The 13,491-nt window shown below is 54.0% G+C and overlaps 1 protein-coding gene across 1 annotated transcript in view; it reads right to left on the bottom strand.

The window, feature by feature from the left end:
• Positions 1-13,491, bottom strand: part of GRAMD1B (GRAM domain containing 1B) — a 184,827-nt gene continuing 171,336 nt past the window's right edge. Inside the window, exons 12-20 of the mRNA XM_052652474.1 lie at positions 12,254-12,397; positions 11,154-11,272; positions 10,762-10,904; positions 8,548-8,651; positions 7,528-7,731; positions 6,256-6,346; positions 2,124-2,231; positions 1,732-1,849; positions 1-117 (exon numbers count right to left, since the gene is read on the bottom strand). Coding sequence (XP_052508434.1) covers positions 28-117; positions 1,732-1,849; positions 2,124-2,231; positions 6,256-6,346; positions 7,528-7,731; positions 8,548-8,651; positions 10,762-10,904; positions 11,154-11,272; positions 12,254-12,397 — 1,121 coding nt within the window. The 3' untranslated portion in view covers positions 1-27. The remainder of the gene's footprint in view (positions 118-1,731; positions 1,850-2,123; positions 2,232-6,255; positions 6,347-7,527; positions 7,732-8,547; positions 8,652-10,761; positions 10,905-11,153; positions 11,273-12,253; positions 12,398-13,491) is intronic.

Genomic DNA, 13,491 nt, shown 5'->3' with positions numbered 1-13,491 from the left:
CCTGCAGACACCCCAGCTCCTGCCTTGTCAGTGGTACCGGTTCCTCTTCTCTTCGCTTTCTGACATGTAGTCTCGGGACCTGATGCCATTCTGAAGATTGATGAGTGAGTCCTTCATCTGTAAGACAAGGAAGCGCACCCCAGCCCGGGTTTGTGCCCTCAAATGGGCTTCTCCAGCCAGCAGCACCCACTGCGCCTGAGTATGGGAGGTCCCCTGCCACGCCAGGGAGCTGAAGGGGGCAGGCTCCAAAAACAGGGTGGTTCTCCAGGGACACAGTCTCAGGGCAAAGGACAGCTGATCTATGAATAGCACTGGGCACCCCCAGGGTAAGGGTCGCTGTGTCACTGAGTTTCACCCCCCCACCCCGCCACTCACCCCACGGTCCTCGTTGCTCTAAATTCAGAATTCTCTCAAAGTTTCCACTGCTATCAGGACCTGCATACAAGGCCACTGGCTTGGCTGGCTTGGTCTTCTCCTCACTCAGCTTGGCTTCCCGCTGATCCCAAGTCTACTGCCCTCCTACCCTGGAACAGCTGCCACACTGTTCCTCCTCCCCAGCTCAAACACTTCTCTCTTACCCATCAATCTCATGCATCTACTATTTTTTTTTTATAAAGTTTTTTTTTTGTTTTGTTTAAATGGACCACTTTTAAAGTCTTTATTGAATTTGTTACAATATTGCTTCTGGGGGCTTCCCTGGTTGTCCAGTGGCTAAGACTCCGCACTCTCCAGGCAGGGAGCCTGGGTTCGATCCCTGGTCAGGGAACTTGATCCTGCATGCCCCAACTAAGACCCAGCACAGCCAAATAATTAAACAAATAAAAGTAAATATTAAAAAAATATATATTGCTTCTGTTTTGTTTCTTGGTTTCTGTGCCATAAGGCATGCAGGATCTTGGTAGTTGAATTAAAATTCTCTCTCCTTAATTGAGAACTAAGAGACCAAATGATGAAGGAGAAAGAAAATTTAATATTAATGACTGCCTATGTGCCATCAGAGCAAATGGGACAGCAATTTCATGAAGCAACGATTACAACTTCCATCGTATAGATGAAGAAATGGAAGGTTACCGATACAAAATCCTTTACTTAAGGTCACAAAACTAGTTAGTGGCAAGGGGAGGATCCCACCTCTGTCTGATGAAATGGAGTTAGTGATTTCGCCTCAGGAGGACTTTCTTAAAGAGATGCATTCAGTTTTCAGATAGCAGGAAGAAGCAGGATGAAGATGTTACAGAGAGAAGACACAGTACAACCTTCTTCTCAGACTCGCAGCACAGCCTCTGAGGAGAAGCCATGTCCTGAATGTTGGGTGTTGTGTCTGTGTTTTGAGGGCAAGAGGTGGTGGAGGATGGATGGAACACATCGAAAGGAACGAGGAAGACATGCCCTCTGGGAAGATAAATCTCAGTAAAAAGGGAGCTCTATCTCTAAACGCCTGTCAGATGGCTGTGGCTTCCCAAGGAAAAAAAATAGCTCTCCTTCCATCTAATCTATAGTTTTTTCCTCTTGCAAATCCACTGTGTTATTTCACTGATGTAACTTTGGGGAACCCGGGTGTTTCCAACAGCTCACTCAAGGATGGCTCTAAGACAAGAACCACGGCTGGCCTGGAGAAGATCGGATGGAGGAGGAGGACTGGGGGAGGGAGACGGTGCTCCTCGCAGAGCGCAGGGAAGACGGTCCGCGTCTAGAAGCCTGGGGCAAGGAGGGCAGGTCAGGGCGTCTCACCTGGTCAAGAAGCATCACCGAGGATTTGATGATCTCCCTCCATTTCTGGAGCTCAGTATCGTGGTACTTTTGCTGGGACTCTAAGAGTTGGGCCCACTCTGTCTGGGACTGGGGTAACCTGTGGGGGTAGGAGAAGGGGTACCGCAGCAGCTGGAGTTATGTCCTGTGCGCCCAGACCCCACATCAGAGTGCTCTGTCCTTCGCAGGTTCTCCTGTGCCCCAAATCAGAAATAGACTAAACTACAGGGACAACTATCAGAGCTCATCCATGGACTCATTCCCAAGGGTTACCCACTCCCACCCCACAAAGGGCAGCAGGGCCGTCCCAGAGAGGCAGGCGCTGGGACACAGCAGGGGGCAGCGAGGGGAGCAAGGGAAGAGGCTGGGGTTACCTTTCTTGGAGCCGGAGACCCTGCCAGGCAGTGAGGGTCTGGGTGGTGTACTCCAGCATCCAGAGTTTGTAGAAGAGCATCACGTTGAGGATGACCAGCAGCACCAGACTGAGGAGGAGATTGGGGGAGGGGGGCAGGGGGTGGAAACAGCAGCCATGAGATGGAATCTAGGAGGGCACCCTCCCTCTCAGAGGCAGGGATGCACCCCACCCCAGAGGCCACCGTCCTTGACCACTGGGTCACCTGAAGCATCGCAGTGAGTGAGTAAGTGAGCTGGGGGAGGTGGGGAGAGGAATGCAGCAAGGGGGGGGCAGGAGAGAGAGAGAGAGACGCACTCTCACCTGGAGGGGCTGGGGCACAGCAGGAGGACCGTGGAGGGGTGTGTGGGGTGAAGGCCTCAGGAAGGAGAGACACACAATCACCCAGAAGTGGGTGCTGGGGGAAGAGAGGTGGATGGAGAGGAAAAGAGATGAGGGCGTGAAAGAAGCGATCAGACAGTACCTGAAACAGATCCTAATGGGAGCAAGGAAGAAAAGTGGGGAGGAGGCAGAGGTTAGAAACAGACTCGTGTGGGGAAGGGGAGGCTGCGCTTAACTCGAGCCAGACAGAGAGTGAGAAAGAAACACCAGGAGCAGAGGAAACAGCAGATGAGGACAGTGAGCAAGGAAGGGCTGGGGGCAACTGTAAGTGGACCTTTGGTATCTCAAGGGAGATCAATTGAGACAAGGTTTCCCAGCTCTGACCCCTGACACTGCCCAGGTGTTAGCACAGCTGCCTGAGAGCTCCTGGCTCCCCCATGCATCTGCCAGAGCCCTGCCGGGGGCACGGGGACCAGCCGAGGCTTCCCAGGGATAGGCCGGAGCTACGAGGAGACAGGGAGCTGGGAGGATAACCAGGGGTCGGACCCAGTAGGGAATGGAGAGTCAGTGATGGCCTGAGAATTCTCTCCTCTCGGCCTCAGCGGCCTCAAGGTTCATGGAATGGAGAGATGAAGACTCTGGGACAGATAGGACGTAGACACGCAGAACTGGGCACAAAGCCTGGCTCCCGGCTTTGAAGCCTCTTAACTTCCTATCAAGTTTCCCAATAATACCCACTCTACTGGGGTGACTCTGTGCACAGAGTGGGTGTATGTGAAGCCCCCCATGGAAGGGATGTATGTGAAACCCCTCACAAGGGGTGTGGTTACTTTAATTAAAGGAGGAGGTCCAGACACACAGGAAAAGGAATGACAAAAATGGGAAGATAAATAGATGGAGAAAAGACCAGCAAAGAAAATCTGCCACGTCTCTGACCTTTCAAAATATGTGATACATGTGGCATGTGTTTCTGTGTTTCTCACCCTGGCTTCCAGCACTCTGGAAGGTTGTCTTCCTTAAAGGGGCGGCTACAAATCCCTAGGGCTACTCAGCTGTGTTCTTGGGGCTCTCTGAGCTCTCCACAAGGACTTCTAAGTGATGTACTGAATCTCAACGATACCACCTTTAATTGCACCAGACACCTGGATCTTCTGAAAGCCACCTCTTCAAGGTGCCCTGCAACCACTTCAGCACCTGCATTTGGGATTGTGCTTACAGTCTGGTTTGTGCTCAGCGGAGGCCAAGGGACACCCTTTGATGTGGCTCAAGTGAGGCCTGAGGGTGGTCTAAACAGAGAAAAGATGCAAGGGCTGGATGGCCACAGGGCAGGCTTACGGTGGCATGGGCCACTTAAGACAGACGCCCTGCATTGTTCTCGAAGGTTCCACTTGCACACTGGGAGCAGACCCACTGCCCAGACACTCTAGGGTTGGAAGATGAGGTCTGAATATCCTAAACTATCAGAGCTCCAACGTGACTTAATCCACTATACAATTTACTCAGGCCACCGGATCTTCTCTACTTACAACAAAACACAGAAAGAGCTGAAACAGCTAACCCAAGGTTAGAGTTTTCTGTTGAGCAAACCCAACATCAGAGATTCAGTTTTGACAGTGGTAGGAATGACATTAAAATGCTGCTGCTGAAGGTGGATTTTCACTGGTCTTACAGTTGTCTTTGTGTTTAGTTTTATAAAAATATGTGGGCTGCTTATGCCATAGTCACAGTCAGAAGACTTGCATCTATTTTTATGTTACATATTTAGGTGCAGTGAACAAGAGCGCCCCCCCTTCTGACACTCACAGGCCCCCTCTTGCCACCTGGTCCCCGGCCTGTCCTCAGCCCATCTCCCCTCTCACGCTCCACACTCGCCGCCATGATGATCTCGTGCACACCATGGCTCTGATGCTACTGACAAATGAATCCGCAACTGCAGCCTAAGCTCCCCCTCTAAGCTCCAGGTCCACAGCTATCTACCTGCCACGTCCATTTGGACAACCTCAGAAACACTGGGGACGGACAGCATCTTCCGCAACGTCTTTTCACTAAGTTCCAGGTTTCTGTCCACGACAAAGCCCTCACAGGCACGTGGACCTGAAGGTCCTCATCTTTAGCTACGTAACCAGGTGCCATGAGCCTTAACCTCTGGGCCCTCCCAGCCCCCGGCCCTCATCTCAGCCCGACCAGCCCCTCTCGCTGAGATCACTGCCATCTGCTCCACTGGCCTCCCCGCCTCCTGCCTGTTCTTGTCTCTTCTATACACAATGCTGCCATCAGGGTAATTTTTTTTTTAAAGTGAAACTCCAACTGTGTTAGTCCAGGACTTCTTTCCCGGTTTCCTGTGGGCAGAGCTGTGTGCTTGCTTCTGTGTTTCTGAAAATCCCTCAGTGAAGGCATGAAGGCTGGGGCGTGGGGTGGGCGTCACAGAGCAGGACAGAGCTACGGACGGTCTAGTGCCCGGTGCATCCCTGAGAGGGCAGCCATCTGGGCAGCTCTTGAGTCCCCAACTCCCTCAGCTATGCCCCCACATCCCCCAGCACAGCCCCAGGCAGGAAGGGCCAGGCTGTCAGGCAGTGGCCCAACCAAGCAGAGGGGCAGTCAGCACTTAGCTGTCCGAGCTGCTCCTGCCCAAGGTGTACGAAAGTCCTTACAGCAGCCTCTGGGCTCACACGTCAGAGAGCTATGTCCTCCCACTCTGTGTGTGTTAGTTACTCAGTCGTGTCCAACTCTTTGCGACTCAATGGACTGTAACCAGCCAGGCTCCTCTGTCCATGGATTTCCCAGGAGTGGGTAGCCACTCCCTTCTCCAGGGGATCTTCCCTACTCAGGAATCAAACCCAGGTCTCTTGCACTGCAGGCAGATTCTCTACCGTCTGAGCCACCAAGGAAGCCCTCCCACCTTACATCCTCCTTTCTCTCAATGAACTTCCTGTGCAAGTTACTGAGCCCACAGTTTTATAGCTTATGGCAATAAGTATACATTGCTTACAATAAAATAAGCATGCACTTTTCCTGGACTCCAAAGTCCTGGACTTTGTCTGGCTGCCCAGTGAAGGGTGGGCCTGTAAGTGCGCAGTCCCAATGCCCAGCACAGAGCAGACACCCAGAACACCAGTCACAAACAAAAGAGTGGGCTCCTAAAATGTCTGTAGCATCTCTGTATTAACATTTATCCAACACTGCTGCTGCTAAGTCACTTTAGTCGTGTCCGACTCTGTGCGACCCCATAGACGGCAGCCCACCAGGCTCCCCCGTCTCTGGGATTCTCCAGGCAAGAACACTGGAGTGGGTTGCCATTTCCTTCTCCAATGCATGAAAGTGAAAAGTGAAAGTGAAGTCGCTCAGTCGTGTTCGACTCTTCACAACACCATGGACAGTAGCCCACCAGGCTCCTCCGTCCATGGGATTTTCCAGGCAAGAGTGCTGGAGTGGGGTGCCATCGCCTTCTCCAATCCAACACTGCAGTAACCATCAATTCCTGCCTGTCTGACCCACTTGAAATTGAGTTCCTGTCATGGATGCTATCTGCAGCGTTTTCTTCTGAGTCCTGAAGGCCTAGCACACAGTAAAGCACTGAATGAAACAGAAAAAAGCAGCAAAGAGGCAAGGAGTGACAGACAGAGCAACCGATCTGGAGAGAGACCAGGGGAGAAAGCAAGAACCGGGGCAGCAGCGAGGCTGTCTGGACGCCTGAGGAAGACAGATGGGGAGGAGGCGGCAGGCGAGAAAGGAAGGGGCGGGGGCACGGCTGGGGGAGAGCCGGAGTCCCTTACACACAGCTGATAACCAGCAGCAGCTTGGACACGCTCTGCAGGTGGAAACCGTTGGGGCTGTCCTCAGGGATGTGCCGCGTCTGCGTGGAACCTGTGGGGAGAAGGAAGAGGCCATCATCACGCAGCCCGCGAGCCTACCACCAGCTGACACGAGGCCGGTCCTGCACAGAGCTGTCCGTAATGCTGCTGTCTCAGAAACCATGTGCTTCGTGGATAGCCCTCTGCCCTCTGAAACTAGAAGGGAAGTGACTGAATGGATGAGAAAACCGCCCAACCCCTGTAGCTGGGACCTGCAGATGCAGGACAAAGAGACCTGCAGCCGTGGGAGGCAAACAGCACTGGGCTGGGCCAGAGGCAGCTTTCAGCGCTAGCTTTATCCCTAATAGGCCACGTGATGCTGAGGAAGTCACGTGAACACTGAGGGTCAGTTTATTCAAATGAGAAGTTAGTCAGAAGTCCTGTATGTAAAATACACAAATAAGATGGGAGTGCTCCGGCTAAAGCCGGTTGAAGTATGTGGAAGGCTGACACCCCCCTCCTCCCCCTGCCTCAACCTGCTGTGATCAACACCCCAATATCTGGGGAGGGAGGAGCAGAGCATAGTCTGAAAAACCCCTGCTGCAGGTTTCCACGCCTGAGCAGACAGGAGAGTGTGCACAGCTCCATGGGAGGAGGGAGACACACCGCGGAGGGGGCCACCTTGTGCCCCCTGACCTGTTACGAGGCAACACTGGGGTCTGAGCTTTAGCTTCTCCAGGAGCCTTTCCTGAGAATGCAGAAGCTTCAGGCTCAAGCTCATTCAGGGAGCCATGGAGCTCAGGGAACACAGAGGCAAAAACTCAAAGACACTTTCTGTTCAACAGAGCATATAAGGGGTACAGCAGGGGCTGGGGAGCTTAAGGGCAAAAGGAAATAGTACAGCAGGGGTCCTCAACCTCTGAGGTCTAATGCCTGATGTTCTGAGATGGAGCTGATGTAATAATAGTAGAAATAAAGTGCACAATAAATGTAACGAGCTTGAATCATTCTGAAGCCACCCCACCCTGCACCCCAGTCCATGGAAAAATTGTCTTCCATGAAACCCGTCCCTGGTGCCAAAAAGGTTGAAGACCACTCCAGTACAGCATCCAGAGCCTCAGACTTTATGAGTCGAGAGCCAGTCACACCTAGTCTATCCAAGGCTGCAAGGTGAGTGTGCCTGTGTGCCTGGTACAGGCAGGGAGCTCTGCCCACAGCCCTGAGACATCCACCCTGCCCCCACCTGGCACGCACCTGCCACATGTTTAATCCTGTGGCCCACGTCCTCATCAGTGGGCGTGGTGACGGGGCTCATCACCTCCTCCAGGTGTGGCACCCGCAGGTGGGCATGGGGCCGTTTTCTCCTCCGCACCGTTGGGGGCTTGCTGGCCTTCTCTTTAGGAGACTGTCTGTGCATCTCCGCCAAGTAGGTGCTCTCTGTTTTGGTCAGCTCACTCTCTGTCAGGGTCAAAAGACCACGTAAGAGGCCACGTGCCCTTGCCCCCAACCTAACATACTGACCTCTGGAGCAACTCTATCCACTCCTAGCTGAATGCCCTCTAAAAGTACCATGTTCCCATACCAGACTCTGGGGTGTTGCCTGGAAGGTAGGGGGTCCCTCAGGGATGCCCCTGAGCCCTAGAAAGTTATCCTGGGACCCAGCCCAGCCCAAAGCCCTGTTCTGGGTCGTTCAACAGTGTGTAGACAAAGGCTTCCAACGTACACCCTCACATATGCAACCCAGGGCACGTCACATTTCCCAGTGGATGCCTTCAATGGCTACTTCCTTCTCATAACATTACCACCAGTGTATCTAGACCTCGGGCTCATTCTGGGGGGGTCACGGATCCTTTCAATTGTGGTTTAGTTGCTAAGTTGTGTGCGACTCTTTTGTGACCCCATGGACTACAGCCCTTCAGGGTCCTTTGTCCATGGGATTTCCCAGGCAAGAATACCAAAGTGGCTTGTCATTTTCTCCTCCAGGGAATCTTCCTGACCAAGGGATCAAACCCATGTCTCCTGCATTGGCAGGCAGATTCTTTACCACTGAGCCACCAGGGAAGCCCACCCATCATGATTACAATCTCATAAAGGCCGCAGTCAGAGTCTCTTGAATGTGCACACGTTCACATACATGGACCCATTCCTGGGCAGACTCAGGGACCCCGTGAAGCCCCCCTCACCTCCTCCGTCTCTCCCTGTGTCCCAGGCCCCCTCCCCTGCTTGAACGGGGACAGAGGGTGGGTTCACCCAGCAGCATCGGCAGGCGCTCACCCAGGTGGCGGAAGTAGTCCTCCAGCCCACTCCAGAAGTTCTTCTCGATGAACGTTTTCACCAGCCCCCAGGGCTGTTTCCGATAGCGTAGCTCTGTGGAGACCCTGAGGAAGAAGCCAGAACCAAGATCAGCCCTTTCCTGGGTAGACCCTCCTCTGCTAGGAACAGGAAACTTCAGGTTTCAGGTCAAAGCAGCCTCATACTGCCCTTTACAGGTTTGCATCCATGACGTCATGTGATTTCCCTGGGCACCCTGGGAGGCAGGTGAAGCTAGTGGGGTTATCCCCATTTTAGGGATGGGAAAACTGAGCCTGAGAATTTGTAAGCAGACCAAAGACTAACATGAAGGGCCCTGACTCCCAGCTCAGAGCTCACTCATGACACCGTGGGGCCTCCTCCTGGGAGGGCCCAGGGCCCTTCTCTGTCTTCAGAGACTTCGAGCCCAAGGCAGAGTCTTGGGCTTCATAGCTTCCACCGTTAAAAGAGTTTCACTGGCTACCACCTGTCTCCTGCCTTTCCACCTCCCCAGCACTTTGCCAGCTCCTGCTCTGCCCGTGGGCCTCTCACTGCCTGGTCTCCTGCAGCATCAGCTCCTTCTGCTCCTGCTCACCCGCTGCTCTGCTCTCCTGAAGGTTCACTTTTACTCCCGATACTCCCCACGTCCAAGGCTGCTGGCTCTGCCCTCACGAGAAAGAAGAAGGGACCCCACCCCAGTCTGATGTGCGCTTGCCCATGGCCCTCACCCCGCTCCCAGCAACCACTTCCTGGACTAAGGGTGGGCTCTGTGGGGGTCTAGCTGGACAAGCAGCTACCTCTAAGGGAGCTGGGCAGAAAGGACATCCAGCTGGAAGACCCCCACCCCCAACCAAGGAATCTGCAAGCAAGGAACACAGACCCTGCAGGAGAGGAAGAGAGGGGCTGGAGAGAGGTGAAAGAAGGGAGAGGGCAGGAGAGGGAGGAAAAAAGGAAGAAGGAAGGGAGAAGAGAAGGGAGCGGGGAGGGAGAAGAGGAGGAGGAAAAAGAAGAGAGTGGGATGGGAGGGGCTGCTCTCACAGAAGCCAAAAAGGATTTTTTTAAAATAAGAAGACGAGAAGGATTCAGACCCTTTTCCAAAGTGTGGGTATTCATTTGATCTTCCTGACTCCCCAAAGACCCCACTGCAACCTTTTATCAAATTCCTATTCTATTTGAATGACACGAATGAATTTCTGCTCCGTAAAAGATTTTGGTTTAAGATACAGGTACACGACCCAGTTATTCTCAGATGGGTGTGTGTCTTGGCTTTTCAATCTAACTCTAAGCTTCTTGAAATGTCAGAGTCTAAATTTCTTCCATCCTCGAAACACACATCACAGTGCCCTGGACAGCCATAAACAGCATCCGGCTAATCACTCAATCAACACTTTCTAACTCCGCTGTGTGCAGGCCCCATCCTGGGTGCTGGGAATAGAGTGATGGGTGGGCTCCTGCTGGCCTGGACGGCTGGAGCCGCTGCCATCAGGAAGATGCCTGGAAACTCGCAATGTGCCCAGCATTCAGCAGGACAGGAAGGGCAGAGATTCGCTTCTCTAAGACCTGGGTTTCAGTGCTTGTGACTGTTGGAAAAGTTACTCATCTTGTAATGACCCTCAGTTTTCTTACCTGAAAAGTGAGGACACACTCACCTCCTTGGGTTACTCTAAAGAATCCAGTTCATGGAGGTGAAGTAACTACATAAGACTTACGGACTGCAGACAATCACTAAATAGCAGTGGCTCTGATACTTTAGGAACGAGAGACACAGAGACCTTCCCTGGTGGTCCAGTGGCCAAGACTCCTCCCTCTCAGGGCAGGGGCCCGGATTTGATCCCTGGTCAGGGAACTAGATCCCACAAGCTGCATCTAAGAAAAGATCTTGCCTGCCACAACTAATGATGGAGCATGCGACAACTAAGGCCTGGTGCAGCCAAGTAAATATTTTAAGACAGAAGAGACAGAGATACACAGAGGGGTGAAGGAAACATGTGGTGGAGAAGTAGGAGCTGTCAGGTTGGGGGGAGGGTGTGGGGTGGGTCTTGAAGTATTCAGAGAAAAGACAGAATAAAGAATGAGCCCACAGCCAACACCCCCCCGCCTCCCTCCTCCTCCTCAGGAGCACATCAGTGCCGTCCGATGCAGGGTCCCCCAGGAACACCAGGGACTTGCTCTGAACCTGCCCGCCCGCAGAGACAGCACCTGAGTCGACTCTTGTTGCGGGCCACGCGGGTGAGCGTGTAGCGGTTGATGGTGTAGAAATAGTCGTGATACGGCACGTCGTGCGTGAGGACCTCGGCGTCGATCACGTAGCACTCGCTCTCCTGGCTCGCCTTGTACATGGTCTGCAGGGAAGAAAGGGCGGGGGGCGGGGCTGAAGAGGAGCAAGTCGGGAGAAACCGATCCTTCCCGATGACCCCCCCCCCCCCGACCCCCCGCCGGCTCCTGACTTCTGAGCGGGGACCTGAGGGAAACGCAGCATCTAAGCACTGTTTCAGGCTGAACATCACTCACGCCCAGATGTTCATCCTGACATCTCTCTCCTGAATCATTTACAGCAGAACAGAGGCCGTCCCCGCCCGACCTCAGCTCACCTGTGTCTCCCTGACGGTGGCAGTTTTGGGGGCCAAAGGGTTGGTAAGGGTGATGGTGTAAAGGATCACTCGGCTCTGGTTTCCATTCTCCTCCTTCTTCCACGGATGGAAGATGATATCTGAGGGGAGACGGGAGCCAGGGGATGAGGGAAGGAAAAAGGCCTGCTGTCCCCACCTCTGAGTGGCCCCATCCAGTGACCTTCTCTCAGCTGCACTGGTTGCCAACTGGCCCCTCCAAAGGAAGTCAAAGGGCTGGGGGAGGAGGCTGAGAGGAAGGGGCGTCCGAGCAGAAAGAGGCTCATTGTAGACTGGCCGAGGACCTACACAGGCTCCGGAATGCGTATTGTTCTGGACTAGGGCAGGAGGTCCTGGGGGCCACCTACAGGGGTGCTGGCAACACTGGAGCTACTGTGATGGGGGCCTGGGATCCTTGGGAAGAAGCCCTCTCCTCTGAGACGCGACCTCCCATTGCCCTTGGCACGCCCCTCCTCCTGGCAGAGGGCTACGCTGGTGCCCAAGGGCTCCTCCGCAGGCTTGGATACTGAGCAGCCTTATTGGTCCCTGGAGAGTTGCAGGGCAGGAGCAAGGAGCATCCGGTGCAAAGCACTGACTCTGAGAGCCCGAGGTTTGAATCCCATCCGGGCCCCTTCTCAGCTGCATGATCCTAGGCAGATAACAGGGGTCTGAGATCCACCTCCTTCCCTGGTATCATGGGGACCACAATAACAGCACCCAGGGCAGGCTGGAGGATTGAATGAGACAAGACAGGGTGATGAGCCCAGTGGGTGGCATGTGCCAACCAGGCATGGCAGCTGCTGCTCTCGGCTAGACGGTGAGCCCTGGGGGTTCCTGTTCGCTGCTGAGCCTTTGGGGGCTAGCACTGAAGGGCCGGCTGCAGAGGACAAGTGCAGCCATGGTGGTGTGGGGAGGAGCAGCTGGCAGGGCCCCGGGGAGCTCCAGAACCACGTGCAGCTGGAGAGGGAGCGCCCTGGGCCATCAGGTGGCTGGGAAAAGGAGGGTGCATTGGAGGGGAGGAGAGGAAAGCAGAGCAGACAGAACGGGAAGGGGTGGGAGGCACCAGCTTGGGGAGGGGCACGGACCTGAGAAGCGTCGCTGCTCCATGAAGTCCCGCTGGAAGGGTGAGTCAGTGAACAGGAGGTCATAGAGCTTGTCCACGCTGAAGTTGAAGACTTCGTTCACGTACTGCCGGCCACTCAAGTCCTCGTAGAAGGCCTGGACCTCCCCTGCACAGAGAGGATGAGGAGGGTAGGCAGGGAAGGTGAGGGATACCCCAGGGCACTTATGTCTCTGTGGCTATATGGGAATGGCCGCCAAGGCTCAAAGGAGGCCTCGGGTGGGGTGGGGGAGCCCTGGCCTCCACTGTTTGTGGCTTCGTGTCAACTGGCCTCATTCCTCGGCTGGCACGTGCACTGGATGCCAATGGGACTGGTCCAGTGGGACTCTAGTTGCATCCCATTCACTCATCCTTTACAAGGAGCTCATGAATCCACTGTTTGCCCTTACACTTTCAGCCTTCCAAATTAAAGTGGTCTTTTAGACTAAAGTTTAAATATAATAAATGACTACTCCCTGGGCCTGCCGGACGGAACCCAGAAGATCAGTTATCAACTGTCTGTACGTTAAACCACAAGTGACCGCAAATGTCAGCGCAGCCCAGGGCACAGGTGTGTCCAGGGACGCTTATGAGTCTGTTCCTATAAAAGCTTCTAGGCTGGACTACGGGGCGGTGATCTGTGATATGTAAGGTCTGCTCTCCTTCCATAAAGCTGCCTCTACCCCCATGACTTCAGTAAATTTCATTTTCTACAGGAAGAAAGCCTCAGAGTACAGGTGCGCGCATGCTCAGTTGCTCAGGCATGTCCGACTCTGCAATCCCATGTATATATAGACTATAGCCAGCCAGGCTCCTCTGTCCATGGGACTTTCCAAGCAAGAATACTGGAGTGGGTTGCCATTTCCTTCTTCAGAGGATCTTCCTGACCCAGGGATCGAACCCATGTATCCTGCATAGGCAGGCGGATTCTCTACCGCTGAGCCATGCAGGAAGTCCCTCAGAGTACAGGAGAGTTGCTCAAACCTCAGCACTCCTCCTGAGCCCTCAGCACCGTCCAGGCCCTGATCGAGGGACCCACAAGGGCTGGAGTCTGATCTCAAGCAGGACGCTGACATTTCTGGCATCCCTGTGACCCTGAGAAGGCCAGGGCATCCTGGAGGGTCCATGCCCACGACTGTGCAGGAGCAGGACTGTGGAGCACATTTGGGAGAGACACTCCCTTCTCAGTTTACAAGAGCGGCACCCCAGTTATCACACAGAGAC

This window comes from Budorcas taxicolor, chromosome 15, assembly GCF_023091745.1.
Source record: "Budorcas taxicolor isolate Tak-1 chromosome 15, Takin1.1, whole genome shotgun sequence".
Taxonomy (NCBI): domain Eukaryota; kingdom Metazoa; phylum Chordata; class Mammalia; order Artiodactyla; family Bovidae; genus Budorcas; species Budorcas taxicolor.
This window is presented reverse-complemented; position numbering and strand designations above follow the sequence as displayed.